Genomic DNA, 18,958 nt, shown 5'->3' with positions numbered 1-18,958 from the left:
TGTATGCACTACCCATCCTTTAGTCACTTAGCCTTCTTGGTTATCAGATCGACTGTTGAGATACCGAAGTGCTTGAGTTCAACTAGCCCTTATTTTATTGTTATAATTGTTCCATTTTATTATTAGTTGTTACTCTCTTCCTCTGCCTAATTTATAAATTAAACTTTATCTTAGGTATGTATAGGGTCTGGTACTATCTGCGGTTTCAGGCATCCACTGGGGGTCTTGGAATGTATTACTTGCAGATAGGGGGACTGCTGTATAGTATAGCAGATTTCTGTATTTTTGTGAACTATAGTGGTCTTATTTTCAATCGTCTTCCCTGACATCTCACTGTAATTTGTGTGACAGAAAAGAAAAGGAGTGGAACGTGGTCCTGCTGCTATAAGAGAAGCTGGATTGCTGAAAAGGCTCTCCAATTTGGGTAAGTGGCTGGATCTGAGATCTGTGTGCAGGGTGGTAACAGACCAGGTCAGAGTCTTCTCTCTTATATCCAGGGACTGCACAGTGTCAGCTGTGCACGGACTTGGGAAGTGTCTCTCCTCCTTTGGATTCCATCTGCAGGTTAACATCTGTGAGCGTCTTCAGGCAGAGTCTTGTTGCAATAAAGAGAGTGTGTGGAAGGCAGGGAGGTGGAGTGAGCCAGGGCCTGGAACAAGCTGCGAATGACTGTAAGTGTGAGCTCCAGTTCTAACTGCACGGTCAACCTTTCCCCTTGAAATTCTAGCTTTCCTAACTCAATCATCAGGTGCTTATGATTCATCAGTCTACTCAGTTTCCTCTCCCCAAATCATTAATTTCTTCCCTAGGATTAATAGCTTTATGTTCCATTAGTGTTTTTCAAACTTGCCTGATTATGAAACTCACTTGGGTTACTTGTTAAAAGTACAGATTCCTAGGTTCCTCCATGGAAGTCTGGTTTATTGGCACTGAGGTAGGACCCAGACAAGGATATTTTCACAAACACCCCAGGTAATCAGAAGTAAAGTTGCAGTCTTGTAATTAGGCTAGTACTCTAAACTTACAGAACAAGAATTAAATCTGACCCAGAGATAAGTGCCATTTATATAGTAATGGAGAACCCTTCTTTTAGTAACAGGGCACCAAATTCCATTACCTTTATGGTAAGAAGTTTTTTCCTTATGTCTAACCTAGATGTTTCGAGTTGATGTTCAAGACCATTTCCTCTATTCAATATTAGGACCATTCATATATCTTTTCTGGAGCTATAAGTGCAAAAGGTGTGAGAAGCAGGGAGCTGTAGGTCCTGGGGATAGTAATATAGAATCTAGGTAAGCTACAAATCTTTTCCTCATTCTTGCTTTGAAACCTCCTCTCCTGATCATTGACCCATTCCAGAGGTGGATCATCTTCTAAAACACAGAGGAATAATGAAGTCACCAAAATCACCTTCAGTTGAGTGTCTTTCATATTGCCTCTGGCTACATATGGATATGGTGTCTTGGATTGTACGTTCAAAACTCTTCTTATTAAACGATTGCAGTTCCTTCTTCAGTAGGGCCTCTTAACCATTTTAATTACTCTCTAATTTCACCACCAAAGATGAAAGATAAATTAAGATTTAGTCTAATGTGTCACAAGTAACTTAAAGGGAAGTTTTTATTCCTACTTATAAATGAGGCTACTGTCCCTTTAAATCAGCTAGACACATTCTACTTTTTAAAAAGCATTATTTTACACTGGAAACAACAATCTCTGGTAATCACTGTTTTTTAATACTGGATAAACTTCTAAAGCCCATCTGATGAACTGGGCCTGGCACTGCTTGAATTGCCTACTCACTGCTGGATTCTGCCTTAAGAGACTCCTGACAAGAATCAGTTTCAGCCTCTTACACAGGAGACATAATATTCAGCTGAGGCTGCTGAATGAGGGGGAGGGGCACATTTGTAGCAGCCTCTCTTATTCATGCTTTGTAGACCTTTCCTGTCACAGCTCATGGTATTTTTCCACTCCGACCTGGGGCAGCCATTCTCCCTTAAATACTATACCTTCTAATACTTCCTCTGTAAACTCTCAACCTAAAGTAATGGTGAAGCTTCAGTTTATTTGGTCTTCCTTTTCACTTTTAAAAAATATTTTTTGGTTTACAATTTATATCCTTACCCTGTAGCTGATTAGTCACCCAATATTACCAGCACTCTAAAATAGAATCTCATTGTATATTAATAAGATTGTGGCACTCAGCAGATTTCCAGTATGCGGTTAGGCTAATCTCCAGGAACACGTTAGAAAAAAGTATGCAGAGAAGTTTCAATTGCTCTATTCTGAAATAGTACCAAAATAACAAGTCCTTTGAGCACTTTCAAATAAGCAGGATGGGTCAAATTTCAAGGGAAAGAAGACCCATGGAAAGGTAACTTTCACAAATCCCTTTGTTTCTTGCCTTTTGCTCTGATGTCACAGGCGGTCCATGTTGCCATGGCATCAGTTAAACTTTCTGTTTTCTTGAATGAATGTATTTGACCTGGTATCTGGGTTTAGTAAGGACATTCAGTGGTTCTTCTCTCAAGTAACCAGTTAATTTTCGTATATAAAGAGAACCTGAGAGAAAGAAAGAGGCAGTTGCTCAGGCAAGGCTCAGATGCAGTACCTCTGCTCCTGATTCTGGGAGCTCTGATAGTCATGGTAATTTGCCCTTTCTTCTTCAGAAGTAGAATGAGTGTCTGTGGGGAAAGCTAGCTCTAAGCCAGGGGTGTCCAAACTTTTTTCAACGTTTTTTTACCAAGGGTCATATGTGGTAAAATACACAAACAGCCGGGCCACTCACTGGAGGTGAAGTATGCATTGCCTCACCTGGTTTATTTAAGTAAACTAAATATATTTTTGGAATTTGCTGCGGGCCAATTAACAATGGATTGTGGACTGCAGTTTTGACACCCCTGCTCTAAACTGAGGTGAACAGTTTGAGCTCTCTCTCATTGTAATTATGGCAATTTGATCCAGCTGTGGTACTGAAAAGAGGTGACAGCCTCTGGCACAACTGTCTAAATTAATGTGCCACTGTGACCAGGCCAAGTGTCCTGGAGTTCAGGAAGCCATTTTGGAGTTATTCTGACCCTTTTGGGACATTTATTCCCACTTATTTGTCCCAATTTGGGACACTTATTCTTTCTGTTCTATTGGTGCTCCATTAGAACAGGAATCTCTTTGCTTGAGACCCAAGAATCTGGTCTGCTTCAGTAAGAACTGATAGAGGGCCTGAGAGAATTGTTTAAACATAAGGATCTGAGGGGTGAGAGCTGTTTATCTGGAACAGATCGATGTGTGAGTTCAGGGGTCTGTACTTGCTTTCAGTGGTTGGTAGAGAATGTTAGCAATTAGAGCGTAGGTGTATGCTAGTGATGCTTCAGCCTGGGTCCCATCCTACCATTTCACTGAAACCATCTTGAGGAAGCTCACCGACTTGTCAGCCTTTATTTTGCTGGATGTCTGTATTGCACAACTGACCATTTTATTCTTGAAATAGTCTCTTAGCCAAGACTCTACTCTCCCCTGAGTCTCCTCTCCCTGTTGACTGGTACTTCCTGGATGCCTTTGTGGGATTCTCTTCCTCTTCCCAACCCTAAATGTTGATTTATCCAGTGTTCCTCCAACTTTGGACCAAGTAGTCTCATTTCACTCCCAGAGATGTCTCAAACTCAACATGTTCAAAACAAAATTATCTTCTCCCTCAAATCTGCTTCTCCGGCTGTCTTCCCATTGTCTGTTTCACAGTGTCATTCATTATCTAGTTACTCAAGTCAATCTGCAAGACCATCACAATTCTTTTCTCCTTCCCTTTTGTCTCTTGTATCTGTTGATCACAAAGTCTCCTTGATTTCCCCTTCTAAATCATCAGAGTCCTTCTCTGTGGTGGTACTGCTCTAATTCTGTCCTTACTCCTGGCTGTAACTTTCCAATGGTTTCTCTTGTCCCAGTTTTGCCTTTCTCAGTTCACATTCTTCACTGTCACCAGAGTGATCTTTCCAAGACTTTGCTTAAAGTCTTTCCTTGGCTTTCTTTGCATGCATCCATGCTTCTCAGTCTTGCCCTATGCTATCTAATTTGCCATATTATTTATTTTGGTGTTCTTTTAATTGGCTTTAAAGCTTCATACTTTTATTTTTAAATTTTTAAAATTTAGTTAAATTTATTGGGGTAACATTGGTTAATAACATCTTGTATTCAAGTTTCAGGGGTACAGTACTATCTATAATACAACACGTGTATATTGTATTGTGTGCTTACCACCCACGGTCTAGTCTCCTTCTGTCACCATATACTTGACTCCTTTACCTTCTTCATCCTCTCCTTACCCCAGTCCCCTCTGGTAACCACCATACTGTTGTGTGTGTGTATGAGTTTGTTTGTTTTATTCATTTGTTGTTTTCTGTTTTATATGAATATAATGGAATACTACTCAGCCATAAAAAATGATGAAATATTGCCATTTGTGACAACATGAATGGATCTTGAGAGTATCATGCTAAGTGAAATAAGTCAGATGTAAAGGACAAGAACCATATAATTTCACTCATACAAGTATCCCACATACTCGTATTTCAATATATATTTTCAAAATACAAGAATTCTTTGAAAATGTATCCACAATACCATTATTGGTGAGACGAGATTGTAATGGTGGCACTACATCTTTTGAGATTTGGATCTCTGGTATAATTTGATTTAACAAGTGTAATTTAGCTTGGGTAATTTAGCTTCGAAAACTTTCTTTTCTTTGCCTTCCTTCCCTCCTGCCAAACCTTATACATTTACTATGCAGTTTCAGTGGTTCTGTTTACTTTCCGCCATGCAGGCCCTGTGACTTGGGAGAGGTTTGCATCTGTATGGGATCCAGATCTCTAACAGTTTTCTTTTATAGCATTGCCTGGCCACAATAGAAGCTAGATGATCAGGACGTCTGGCCGGCCAACAGAACTCTTAACTTTAACACCATGCAACTAGGCCTCTTCTGCTGGAGGCTACAAAAGTGGTCCGAGGCCTCCGTGTCCAAGCCTTAACGGCCCTAAGTCAAGACCCAGACCTCTGGGAACAGTGCCGCATGTGCTTGGCTCAATTTCCTTAGTCTACTTCCCCCATCTCCTTGATGATCCTCTCTTACCCCAAGTTCCCCCATGGCCAGGACAGCCTCTAGACTTTCCTCCTCCCCAGGCTTCAGCACCCCTTCCTTCCTCTCCCTCAGATTCTTCCACCTCATCCCCTCCGGACTTGTTCCTTTCCCTGTCTCCTGCGACCACCCCCTCTTACTCCAGTGGTCCCGTTCTAAGTCCTGCAGGGGCCCCCTGCACTGGGAATCATTGTAAGGGAGATGGCTTTTGGACCGGAGTCTGCCATCCTCCCAGAGTGCTGGCATTCTGAACAAGCTTACTTTTAAAATAAATTCATGTTATCTCTGTTATAAAATTTACCAAGAAAATAGTTTGGATAATTAACTTTAAAATGTCACAGTTAAAACTAATAAGTGACGAATATAAGGTTTTAGATGAAACTTTTCAGTACTAATCATATATTGTGGATGCTTGGATGTGATTTCCCAGCATCTGTTGGTAACTTAAGATTTTAGTTTTGCTAAGTTATGTTAAATGATAAAAATTATTGAATAGGTATTTCAAGATAATGAAATGCTGAAATATTAATTATTAGTAGATAGGTCTGAGTTCATCTATTTTTGTCTTGTCACAGGAACGTTAAAAGATAAATTAAGATCTGTTAATAAATATATCTTGTATTTTATTACAAAAGCCTATGCTTTTGAAGTTGCAAAATATATTCCTGGATTTGCCAGTGGAAATGCTAATTGCTTGCTTTTGGTTGTCAGTAAAAATTGAGGTTCTAAATGTTATAGATTCTAATTAATATGAAAGGAAATGATGTGTGTTTTCAAGGAAGGTATACGGTATGGAAATACATTTTTGAAGGAACTGAAAGAAAGTAGTTTGTCCTAAAGATGATTATTTTGGAATGAGTAAGAAGAGACAAACTAAGAGGGACTGGGAAAGTTGTAGGTTTCTGAAAATCCTTGAGAGAGTTTTATGTATACTTAAGCTAACTATGGTTAATTAAGTAAATTTGAATATCAAAGGTAAGCTAGTTGAGTTTTTTTCCTCTGCTAAGTAGGACAAATTTCTTAGACTATTGGTCTGCTATTGATATTATAAAAGTTTCTGCCTAAAAAGCAAAGATTGTATGTATCATCAGAAAAATTTCTATGTTTTATATTGTCCTAATCAGGTCCTTGGTTACTAAAGACAACTAGATCTTTACAATAGTAAGAACAAAGTTTTGCTAATAATTATGTAAGCTTCCATATTCTAGGACTCCTGAAGTTCATGTGCCCTTCTCATGTCAGATAAAAGCCACTGTAAACAATGATTTAACCGTTTTTACCAAAAACCTAGATAAGTCAGGGTAAATTCATTAAACTTGGCCTAATATTTTCCCTGACAGAATATTATAGTAATTCTGACCCATTGTTACATCTTAACGAAAAGGCACAGATCCTAGAGAAGACCAGGGAATGTTACAACATCTTTTACAACCGAGACAGGGAAGATGAGGAAAGAAAGGATCAGTGAGACTGGAGACCAGGCCAGAGACAGGCCAGACTTTGCTTCAGGCCAATGCCCCCTCACGGCACCCTGGAAACCCCAGAAGAGGCACACCAGGATATAGCAGCCCATACCACGAGTAAGGATGTACTAATCCTCCAAGGCAGCCACGCCCCTTGTGCAAAACAAAAGGGCACTGGAGGAGGAATTAACCCTTGCTCTGAAGGGAGCGGGGACCAACTCCTTTCCCACAAATGGCTATAATCAATTGACGGGCCTGAAGCTCCCAGCGGCTCCCAAGCTGTTCTCACACCTAAAAAAAGTTAATATCAAATACCCAGTATTGTAGAAATATAATTTTTAAAAAATCCCCCAACTGAGGAAACCTGTCCACAAAGGTAAAGAAAACAGTTTATTATTGAATAAGCATTACATCAAGCAATCTGCTAAGGGATTGCAAAAACAAAGAAATCTCACCCTTTTGTATAGCTATACAGGTGCAACCCAATACAGGTTTTCAAGATAAATGATAACTAGTCCTCCAGTAAGAGGACTTGACAGTACCTTTTGTCACATCACATAAAGCTCATCCTAACTTTATCACGGAAATTGCAGTGGCAACCTGTGTTAGTTGATTGGCTTGATCTGGAGGGGAAACATTTCTGAACATAGGAGGTAGTTTTGCAAATTGGAGCAAGGTGCCCAATACCTGTGCCTACAGAAGCCAGCCAGTCTCTTACTATCCCACAGGAACCGGGAGGTCAGAGCCCTAGATGTCTGCATTTCAAAAAGATGGTTCCCAGGTCCTTGAGGAAACATTCCTGAGTTTTGAGAATGGCTAGAGGCTTATTTAGTCATTACAAAGGTTTACATTTGAAAAGGACAGAGAAAGAAATTCTGAAACAAAAGGGAGGGGAGAAGTCTCTTCCCATATTTTCAATAAGGACAAGTAATTAAGTCTATTTTCAATTTTTATCTGCCCCTACACCAGTTAATGTTCACACTGCCCCATTGACTTAACATTTTATATTTATTTTTTTACAGTTTGAGTTGGGGTCTAAATTGATTGATGTCTCTTAAGTCTCTTATAGCTCCCTCCTTTGTTATTTACTTTTTCCTTGCAGTTTACGTGTGGAAAAAACTATGTCTTTTGTCTGCAGAGTCTCTCAGTTTGGATTTTGCAGGTCACATCCACATGTCATGACATGTTCTTTTGTCCTCTATTTCCTGCAAATTGGTAATTGGATATAGATCTTTGGTCAGATTTAGGTTCAATTTTTTTTTTCCCCTGGCAATTCTGCTTCATACATAGCGGTATACACTTCCATCAGGAGTGATGTTATCAGCCATTGAATATGGTCTGTAATTGATCCATAAACTCATTTCCATGTATTTTTCAACGGGATAGTCTCTAACACTGCCATGCTAATATGTCCAAAACTGAACTTAAGATCTCGACTCCCTTCCCGTGTCTTTCTCACCTGGCGACAGAACCAGAAAGCTGGAGGGCAGACCCATTGTGTCTCCACATCCCCCTTAAGTATTGCTAGAATCTCAGTTCTCTCCCATAGCCCCTATGTGGGGCTGTTCTTCTGCAAGCCAGTCCATTTCCCAAAGGACACTGGGGCAGTAGATCTGCAGTGAAGATTTGATTTGCCACTTCCTGCCTTGAAAACCTTAGTAGCTCCCTAGTACTTTTAGGATCTGGGCCCTGCTCCCTCTTCCTGACTCATGTTTCTACAGTTCTCCTGAATGAACCCAGGGGGATTATGAATTGTTCTGATAGGACAGGAGATATTATGTACCTCTTCTGCCTGGTAATCCTTTGATTCCTGGCTCAAACCTTCAAGATTCAGATATCGCCTCTTCTGAGAAGTCCTTCTGGCTCTTCCAGGACCTTCCCCTGTTCCCACCATGCCTTGTGCGCAGCTGCATCCTAGCAGTCCGCAAGGGCTTGTGCTTTCCCTGCCTGTGTTCTCACCAGGCTGTGAGCTCCTTGAAGTCTGCAGCCATACTTTATATCCCTAGGATTTAGCAGAGTGCTGGGCACACAGTAAGCACACAGTCAGCTTTTATTGAAGGAAGAAAGGGGACAAAACATCTGAAGGGGAGCAGAATTTGCCATTAAAAAAAAATGCCTCTCTGGGCTATTGATTATTTTAGGCTGGTTAATTTAAAGAAATGGGAGTAGCCTAGTAGAAGTTACCTTTTGTTCAGGACATTTACATTTGTAAAGGAAATCTCCATTTGTAAGGGTGTTTCTCTCACTAGGCCTTCATTATCTGTGTAGAAAGTAGGGACTTAAATCTTCTTAGCAATTTTATCCTTCTGTACTGTGCTTTTTCTGGTCACCTCCCATAACTGACTCTCCACCCCCAACATCTTGTGTCTTTAGCTGAAGGTGGTATTTCAGGTGATGGCTTCTGCCATGTTGGCAGGACTCAGTGTTCCTGGATCTATCCCATGTATACAGAAGGCATACACGTTATTAAACTCGGTTTTTCTCCTGTTAATCTGTATCATGTCAATTTGATTATTAGACCAGTCAATAGAACCTTGAAGGTAGAGGAAATTTTTTCTCCCCATACATCCTAGGTTTCTCCTGTAACTTCTGTTGACACAAGAACGTCCAAACCTATAGAACATTTTTATGAGTTTATTTGAGCTGTGGGGGAGAATAAACTTTCCTATACCCTCAAGGTTATTGCAGCTGGTCTAATAATCAAATAGACATGAGACTGATGAGCAAGAAAAAAATAACCAAATTTAATTACTTAACGTATGTATGGGAACCCACGTAAATGAGAGAGACTCCACACACTGGAGAAGTTCAAAGACAGAGGAAAAATGAATATAAAAGACATTTTAAGCTAGGGATGAGGAAAAGTGCCTGGGGGACTTCAAAGGGTCATTCCAGGATGATAAGAGCAGATGTTTAAATAGAAGTTTGCCATTCCCTATAAATAGGTCAAAAGAAGTTATCTCTGATAATCTCTTATTATGGGTAGTGTCCCTAATTTAAATTCTAGGTAGGTAAGGGAGGGACAGAACTTTCTCTTGAGTGTAGCTATAGTTGCCTTTAGCTCAAAAAAGGTGGTTAGCTTGTTCTGAACCCCCACAGAGCCAAATAGAGGAGGCAAGATCTCAACAGACTGAGAAAATGCTCCCGAGGATGACAGTTTTGCAGTTTCTTTTATACATTTGGAATTAAGGAGGGAAAATTACATGAAGGTGGGAGAATGAAAGGCAAGGGTTGGATTACAGGATAATTAAGATTATGCGCTCTCACAATTGTCACCCCAATAAACTTTAATTAAAAAAAAAAGGCTATATGCTCTCTTGAAGGTGGTCATACCTCCAAGGTGTCTGAAAAAGAGAATTACTTTGTTAACAAAGGTGTGTTAATCTAGATGCACAGAAAGAATGGACAGGGCTGCTTAAGGCAAAGATAAGGTCTTTACTAAAAGTTCTGTGCCTGGGGCATGATTACCCAGTTAGGAATTTATGATCAGATCACCCTGTGAGGTTACTGTCAGTCACTGGACTTGTCAGATTTATTAGAATCCCATTTTGGTCCACAATCATTCACATTGTGACCCACGGGATTTTCCCAGATTACAATTTCCTTGATCTCAAAATGATTTGCACTTCAGAAGCCATCTGGTTTCCCAGGTTTTTAAGACTGTGTGACTCAAAGAATAATGCATATATCAAATTGTTTACCTTTTACGAAGTGTTTGGCTACCAGTTGATGAATTTATTCAAGCTAAATGTTAGTAGGTGATAATGGCCAGTTATTGCCTCCCCACCTTTGAAACATACTTGGTTTTGAACGAGGACCTGAGTAGCTACTAATGATGGCTGCTTCAAGTAACGCCGACCTCTAGTTACTTTAGACAGGTGTTGCATTATTCCTTCAATATCCAAAATAGCATAGTTTAGAGGCCCAGAACCTAAAGGATTAGTGTGGTTGGTTTAAATAATTTAATCCTTGAATAAATTTACTTCCTTTCTATTAAGGACCAAACTCTTGGAAGTGAGTGCATGTTAATACAATAGGTGTGGTAATGCTCAGATTTGAAGAGAAAGAATCTTCCTGGCTCCCCAACTCACCCCTATAGGCCAGAACCAATGAATAGGAAGAGAAATAACACCTTCCTGTGTGACCCAAGAATTGAGTCACAGCAGGGTGCAGCACTGTGGTTAGGGCTTTCAGAGGATTGGTATTCCAAGATTTAACTAGCTGTCAACATAAGAAAAGTTCAAACCTGTAGAGATTTTTATTTTGTTGTTGTTTATTTGAGCCAAACTGAGACAACTGCCGGGAAGCAAGAATTCAAATGCTTTGGAGAATGACAGTTATACACTTTCTTTTATACATTTGGAATTAACACGGAACTAAGGAAGATTACATGAAGATGGGAGAAAGGCAGGGATCAGATTATATGCTCTCTTGAGGTCTGGAAAAGAGGATCTGGAAAAGAGGATCACTTCTGACATTTCAAAAGTGTGTAAACCTAGACGCACCAGAACAATGCACAGGGCTTGCTTAAGGCAGAGATAAACCTCGTGTAGGTCTGGGACGTGACTACCTTCTGTGACCTGCCCAGTTAAGACTTTATGTGTTACTTTCGGTCAGCTTTGCTACAGACCTCCTTTTTTATCTACAATTCCCCCTTTTAATCATAAATCAGTCCGAAGGATGCATCAATGACCAACCTTTTGGTTGGATTGTGTGGTCTAGCACTAGGAAGGCTCATTTCTATGGAGTCTGAGTATCGATGTTGACTTGTTGAAACAGTGGACCATTGGGGATGGGCCAAAATCGTAACCATGGGATGTGAGTTAAGACTGAATTTTCCCAAAAGGGAAGGGCAGGTAAATGGAAGGCAGTCGGGTCTTACGGCTTTCTTTTTTTCTTTTCATAATGCAAACACAGATTTATTTGTATGAACAATGAGAATTAGGACACTAGATAAGAAGCAAAGCAGTCTTCTGCCAAATGGAGAAGATTGGTCATACGGCTTTCAGTGCAAAAAGCACTAGAGTGTTTCTACTGTGTTTCCCCGAAAATAAGACCTAGCCAGACAATCAGCTCTAATGCATCTTTTGGAGCAAAAATTAATATAAGACCCAGTATTATATTATATTATATTACATTATATAAAACCCGGTCTTGTATTAATTTTTGCTCCCAAAGACGCATTAGAGTTGATTGTCCAGCTAGGTCTTATTTTCGGGGAAATAGGGTATCCTGTGAACTATCATGATCAGTGTTTTGCCATCTTTCTCATTCTTCTGTATTTTGCATCTAGTATAACATTTACATAAGCCATAAAGAGTATTAAAAATTATCTTATACATCTTCAGTAATTATTAAGTTGGAATATATAGGAAAACCCAAAGAATAACTATTATTATGACTGATATCATCAGCAGATAGGTAAAGAAAATCACACAGTTGGTTTCTGCGTTCAGCATTTATCCGTAGGTGTAATGCCTTGTTGATGTCTTGGGATAGCTGTCTACCTCTGATGGCAGTGGCTTCTCCTCCTTGAGGAGTCTTCGGTGCCCACTGTAGGAGAAGGTGAGCGTCAGAGACATGGGGTAGATGTCCATTCATAGTTCAGTGCCTGATAAGGTCTCTTTTGGTTGCAGAGTGTCTTTTATTTGATGTCCTTGCCAATAAACGGAATCTCCAGGTGGCAGTCAGTGATTTCTAACGGCTGTATCCTGGAAGCTTTCTGTGACAGGAAGCAGTGACCTATTTGGCATTTTCTTAAAGTGACTTTATCAAACCTTTGGAATTAATGTAAGATGTCTCCTTTCAATAATGTCAGCTCATATGTTCCTTCATCTAATTTAAGTCCAGCTTAAATGCACTATGATGTATGAAGGATTGTAAAAACCGAAAAATGGGGTTTGCCAGGGAGTCGGGAAGAACCAAGCGGCTGTCTTGGGTTTCCTATTGCCCTGACTATTCGTTTAATTTACAACCACTGTTTACCCATACAATATACACTAGAAGTTGTTTTTTTTTTTTTGTTTTTTTTTAAATCTCTGATTTATAATGCTTCCCATGCAATTTAACATTAAAAAAATCTTTTCAGGTGTTCCTAGCTTTTCTCGAATGCTATTCAGTAGGCTGTATGGGGCTAGGTGGACTCTCCCAGGTGTCAGCCCACTTTGCAACCCATCTCTCTAGTCTTCCTGGGAGCCCTGGGAGCAACTGGAGCTACCCACAAGAGGAAGTCAGAGCCACAGGGAAAACTGGGTACCTTAATGTTATCGAAAAATGCCCGCTGAGTCGTAACATTGTCTTATGTGAGTCGCCAACCAAAGGGTGATTCAGTCTTGTTCTAAACAGTTGGAGCTATTTAACTTGGCTGAATTTCTTCCTCTGAAGTATGTGACACAGAGGACGTGAGGATTAGCAGCTATCCGTATAGTATGGTGTGTGTGGAAGCAGACAATTTTGTACCTTTTCTTTCTTTCCTGTCAACTGGCTTCTTTCAGGGATTCACTAGCGATCAGGACCCTAAACAGAAGTGCTGTCTACAGATATTGCTAAGGTCTGGTAGGACTGTTTTGATTTCTTCCCCACCAGCTGGTTGCATCATTCTGTTGATGCGCTTGTGTTCTCATTCCACTCCAGTGGCGCCCGGAGATGTTTATCACGGCCAAAGGTAACATCTGGGCTGAAAAAATCATAATAATCTTCAATGTATTTTTTATTATCAGCACTAGGAGAGAAGCAGTGAGGCTGTGTCATTATATACAGAGCTTTGTTTTTTCCACTGCAAGTCAAACATGAGGGCCCTTTCAAGTTGGTTCCAAATCTGTTTGTCATGAGAGCTTCCTTGAAGTTTCAGGTTCATTCCGTCCCACACTGCCTTCTTAAAAGAGAGGAAAGAGCAGCAATGAAACATTATGTCTCATTTGATCTAGATTTGCAGGTGAGTTATCCTAAAGCACAAAAAGTTCAAGAAAGGGACAGTACCCTCAAGCATGACAGGCAGATAGTCCTTCTGTATTACAATATTTGCTCTTTCCACTATTACTCTAAGTTTCTTTAAAAATTAGTGACACCATCTCTTGTGCCTTTTGAACTAGAAGAATTTGCCATAGCACTCTGTTAAAGTAACAGCTTCATTATTACTCAGTTCACCTTGCTCTTACAAAAAAATAACCTCCCATCATCCTCCCCACTCCTCAAAACCCTGGCCTATGTGTTACAATTCATGTTTTCTACAACCTCCTGTTGCACTGCTCCAATGTGCAAATTTCTCATTTTTATTAAATTGCTCAACTGTTTTCCAAACATGGCATGTCCGTTTCTTCTTTCAGGCCCTCATTAACTGTTAACTCTTTAGAAACCAATGGTGGGCTCTATTCCACTAGATCTTCGGGTGCTGCTGCAATGCTATCAGAACAGTAGGCATTCTCAAGGAGAAGGCTCCTAAGAGGCCGTATCAGGATGGTATAGTATATTCACTGATGCCGCTCTGTACTGCACTGGAATAGTTAGGATGACCGATAGGATCGGCGACGTAAGCTTTAGTATTTCAGTTCTTTCTTACTCACTTAAAGGTTCTGGCAGTAGAATTTAAAAGTACTCATTCTGGCAGAGGTTGCTAGGTATCTGCCCAAATTCATCCTCTAATCATCCGGACATAACTCAGACCTGCATTTGCAGGCAGTGCCATGGGAGCAGGAGTGATGTGCCACTTCTGGGCCAAGGCCTTTAAAAGTAGAGGTGTTTTCCTCAATGTGTTCTTCCTCTCCCACTGCCTTGAACCTGGGGAGCCCTAACCTTAGCTACACAGATGGCAAAGCCCCAGGTACGGCAGAGCCACAAGTCAGAAGGAGCTTTGCCTCTGAATCATTGCAATGAGGAAAGCCTCCTGCTTACCTAGAATATCCACCCTGGATGTTAAATAAACAGGAATCAATTTATTGTGTTTGAGCTATTGTTTTGAGGAGGGTTTGTTATAGCAGTTTAGCCTGCTCTATCGAACAACCTTATTTAAAAGAGTATTATGCATTGTGTTTATGCGTAAAGGTCAGCAAGGATAGAGCATAGGCAAGCCTAGAGAGTGGGATAGGGGACTTCCACCGTTAGACACTTTCTTATCAACTTTACCCAAAATTTCTATGGCCAGTAAACAACAGCATTAGCGAAAACAGTGCTGGTACAAAGGTCATTTGTTGTAGGAGTCATTCCTTGACTACACCGATCCTCACTGAATTTCCTTTTACTCCTGTAGCGCTCATTGTCCCTGGAACTTATCGTGGTGGACATTAAAGAGCAGAGTTGGGAGTCATATGGGGTGGGCCACTCAGGCAGGGCCTCTCAAGACATTAAACCCTTCAGGGGGTCTGGCTCTCAGCTTTATAGATCTAGGAATAGAAGAAGTCTTGATGTGTGCAGAGCTTAGCAGGCTTTTCAGGCCCAGAGACTCATGCTAACTATGATGTATAACCCCAAATGCCCATGCAAAATATGGTGAGCAGGAGCCCTTCCAGTATCCACTGCCAGGAAGCGCTCTTGCTGTTAGGAGGGTAACTGGGAAATTAAATGACTCACCAGAGGGCTATTTGGTGAGCAAGGAGTCAGAGCAGGTGGAGTCGGACGATGTTGGAGAACCCACCATCCAGGCTGTGGGTTAATCTAGTGATCCACTCCATAGTGTTACACATTTAATGACCAAAATCCTTTAATGAAATTCAGTCTCGCTGTAAGACTGCCAAATTCTCTTAGGTCCTGTTAGGCTTTCTGCAGCTTTCTTCTACGTGAGTAATAGTGAGCTGAGCACTGTTTTCTGTCACACTTGTTGGATCTACATCCTAGTTTCCATGATTGGATTAGAGGGTCCCCCAGGTTCTGTCACTTAAGCTCCATGTTGATCACTTTAATTCCCCATGTATTTCTTCTTGGTCATGTGAAGATAAATGAGTTAAAGTAGGCTTCAAAAGCTAATAGTATTTAATTAGATTGTAAACCTTTTCTATTCATAATTATACACCTAATATAAAACACCAGACATGCGCTGGTGTCTTATTCTAAGAACCTAGATGCTTGGTAAGATTTAAGGAGTTGCTGAGGTAAACATGGACATGGAAGTAGAAACATCCAGGTGTAGGCACTGACGCTAAGAATCTGCCTGGCCCAAGACTGTGTTGCCAACAACAGTTGTTAAGACCTGGCATTGAATGGAACATTAGTTAAAGCTTCATTTCTTTTAAATCTACAATGTCCTCCCATATTTTGTGATTTGATAAAGTGCATAATGACTTTACTCATAGTTTTTTTTCCCCCTTTCTTTAAAAAGATTTTTGTAGATGTTTTATTTGGTCATTTTTTTCCCTCTTGGTTCCAAATGTCTTTGGCCTGTTATGTTCTCCTCCTACCTTCAACACCTTCTCCTTTCTTTCTCTTTTAACTTAGTTGTCCAGATCAGCTCTGATTCTGGGCCTTTTATATAATTATTTTTTTAATGCAGTGACCAAAAGATACATACAGAATTCTAGCTGCAGATGCATTTACCTTTAATCGACACCAGGATAAGGTGTTCTGTTTTGCTCCCAATATCCTTTTTGGTTTGATCCCTTGGGTGGCATGAAGTTCAGGTCACTGTTGGGCTTGTGTTCCAGGCCACTGTTTCTCAAATTTTTAAATTCTCTCAGAAGTTTGGCTTTGGATTGAGTTTGGGTTCAAGAGGTTAAGCTCAAAACTACACAATTTAAATTCAAGATGGATCTGTGCTGGTCTTAATCCAAATCTTTAACACGAATCTCTGTGAATATTAACATGACTACCCTGTGTCCACTTCCCCTGAACCCCCAGCATACCTGGACTCCAGTTTGACAAACAGGGCCTTAAGGATAAGATCTACGGTAAAGTTCTGTTCTCTGCGAGTTCACATCCCTAACTCACAGAGTTGGATTATTTAGTTCTTACCCTACATGTGGCATCCAACCAACTTACTGATATATAAGTGGTTAAGATGCAAAGATTGGTACTTACACTAAAGATAAAAATTAACGTGTAGTGACTGCTGTCATAATTTGCTGGAATATGTGAAACCCGGGTGGGAAAATATTACAGCTTACTGTCAGAATATGCCACTAGTTCTTTTTTTATTTAAAACACTTTTTTTTCGTTTTAAAGAGAAGTCTGTGCCTTTATTGGCAGAACAGGCTACTTGAGGGGGAAGAAGAGGAAGGATTGGGTGGCCCCAATGCCGGGCTGGTAGTAGTACTTTGTGGGCTGTTAGGCGATGGAAAACTCGCCCGGTAGTGGCCCATCATCCCCGGCCTGATTTCCACATGGGTGAAGGTCTTGCAGTTCTAGACGCCCATCATGCTTCCCATCATCTCCGGCAGGATGATCCTGTCCCTGCAGGTGTCTCTTCACCCTCTGGCTTCTCTGTGGGTGGCGCTTTCTGGTTGGTGCTGCGCAGGCGCTTCAGCAAGTGCCGCTTCCGCTGCCACTGCCCGGCGTTGTGCGGCTGTGTCACTGTGACAGCTGCGTCAAGGACATGTCCAGCAGCTGGTCAAAGTGCACGCAGCGGTAGGTGACCTTGCGGAAAGTCCATGGCTGCTTCTGCTCCACGTCAGCCCTTTTGTCGGTTCTTCAGAAAGGACTCACTAGTTCTTAAAGTGTCTGAATCAAGAAGGATTCTTGGGGGGAGACAAACTGCATCATCGACAAAACACACATTGGGGGCTGATGGCCTGGATTTGGATCCTGATTCTGGCACGTAGCAGCTGTGTGACCTGGGGACCTAGGTTTATAACATGAAAATTTCTGTATACGTATTTTTGTCCTAAGTTAGTAGTATTTAACTTACTTTATATCCTGTTGGTTCCCCTTGATATTTTACTTCCACTCTATAACTCTGGAATATCTGAGGTCTAATTGGTACCAATTTTGTGATCGTTAAGTCAGTTATCATTTCTGGGCTTCACTTTCCAAACCCCAGCTTCTTTCCCTGCAAAATGGTGCTCCTGATAGGATATACCCCACAGGATAGCTGGGAGGACTGAAGTAATCCTGCCAATCATGTGATGGTTCGAATTTTCCTGTGATAAAATGAGTTTATGTTGCATACTTTGTCACAAGTTATTATTTGTGGCCCAGGCCAGTAAGAGTTGGAATAACATTTCTAATTAATTTTGTCATCCTCCATGTTTCCAGGCTGCCGCCTAAAAGACTTTGGAGATTTGAGTTTCACTCCAGTCCCCAAAGATGATCTCTACAACAACCTGATAGTGAATCCTCGCTCAGTGGGCCTTGCCAACCAGGAACTGGCTGAGGTAGTTAGCAGAGCCGTGTCAGATGGCTACAGCTGTGTCACAGTAGGAGGCGACCACAGGTAAGATGGGAGCCAGGGGTGGTGGGGGCGCTGGATTGCGTGGTACTTTGGGCTAATCAATTAGCTTGTCTCAGCCTCCTCACGTAAAGTCAAAATACCATTCAGGAATTGTTAGGGTATGATGTTATAAAAACAAATTAATACACAGAAACTTCATTTAAGATGAAGTAGGGAGGCCAGAAGAGGAAGCGCTCATGCCCTGTCAGTGGATCTCCAAGCACAGTAGAAGGAACTCTTTTTAACAGCCCTCCCAACTTCTTTTCTCCTACAAAGGAATTTCCTCTCCTTTGTTTTAGTGGACTTGCATGTGGCCTGCCACGGTTGTATGTTCTAGGTTACAGTTCTGTTGTTCCTGAGTAAACCGATTTTGCTGGAGAAATATCTGGCTGGCTTTTGTTTAAGGTCAACAATGTGCATAATAGCAGGATACACTGTATAGTGGGACAAGTTCAGAGGTAGAGTAAAGTTTTTAGACATAGTGCAGTTTCATGCTTACCTCTTGGAAAGCTGTCTTGAGAATCTGTCTTACGACTTTCATTTGGCTGTTTGGGAGAATGGGAAGGATCCATTCATAGGCTCAACTTGGTTTTGTTGTTGTTTTAGCGTTTCTGCTAATAGATTTATTCCAAATTCCCCACTTGACATGTGAATACATTCTCTACCTCCACAGTAACTGACCCTGGGTGACATACAGTCAGTCCTCTCTCTCTTAGTGAATCAGCATGGACTTTGTTTTATTGAGCACTGTTCTGATGTGTTCTCAAGCAGCACGAGGAATTGTGGGAAACTTGTGATTTATTAGGCCTTAATGAAATAAATACACATGGAATGAAAAAAAATTGAATTCTACAAAATTTCAGGGGAGATCAGTCTGGGCTAGAGCAGTCCGATTTCACACGGGAGTATGATTCGAGCTGAGCAATGAAGGTTTTTGTTAGAAAAAATGGCATTTAAGTACTAGGAGTGTCGAGCACTTTATATACATTCTCATTTAATCCTCATAATAAC

General features: G+C 40.9%; 1 protein-coding gene across 1 annotated transcript in view; it reads left to right on the top strand.

The window, feature by feature from the left end:
- ARG2 (arginase 2) overlaps positions 1–18,958 on the top strand; it is a 28,261-nt gene that overhangs the window by 1,594 nt on the left and 7,709 nt on the right. The window contains exons 2-3 of the mRNA XM_019733334.2: positions 352–424; positions 17,773–17,950. Of these exons, the coding sequence (XP_019588893.2) occupies positions 352–424; positions 17,773–17,950 (251 nt within the window). The remainder of the gene's footprint in view (positions 1–351; positions 425–17,772; positions 17,951–18,958) is intronic.

This window comes from Rhinolophus sinicus, linkage group LG03 (genome assembly GCF_036562045.2).
Source record: "Rhinolophus sinicus isolate RSC01 linkage group LG03, ASM3656204v1, whole genome shotgun sequence".
In the NCBI taxonomy this organism is placed as follows: Eukaryota; Metazoa; Chordata; class Mammalia; order Chiroptera; family Rhinolophidae; genus Rhinolophus; species Rhinolophus sinicus.
Note: the sequence above shows the minus strand (reverse complement) of the source record. Positions and strands in the feature narration are given on the sequence as shown.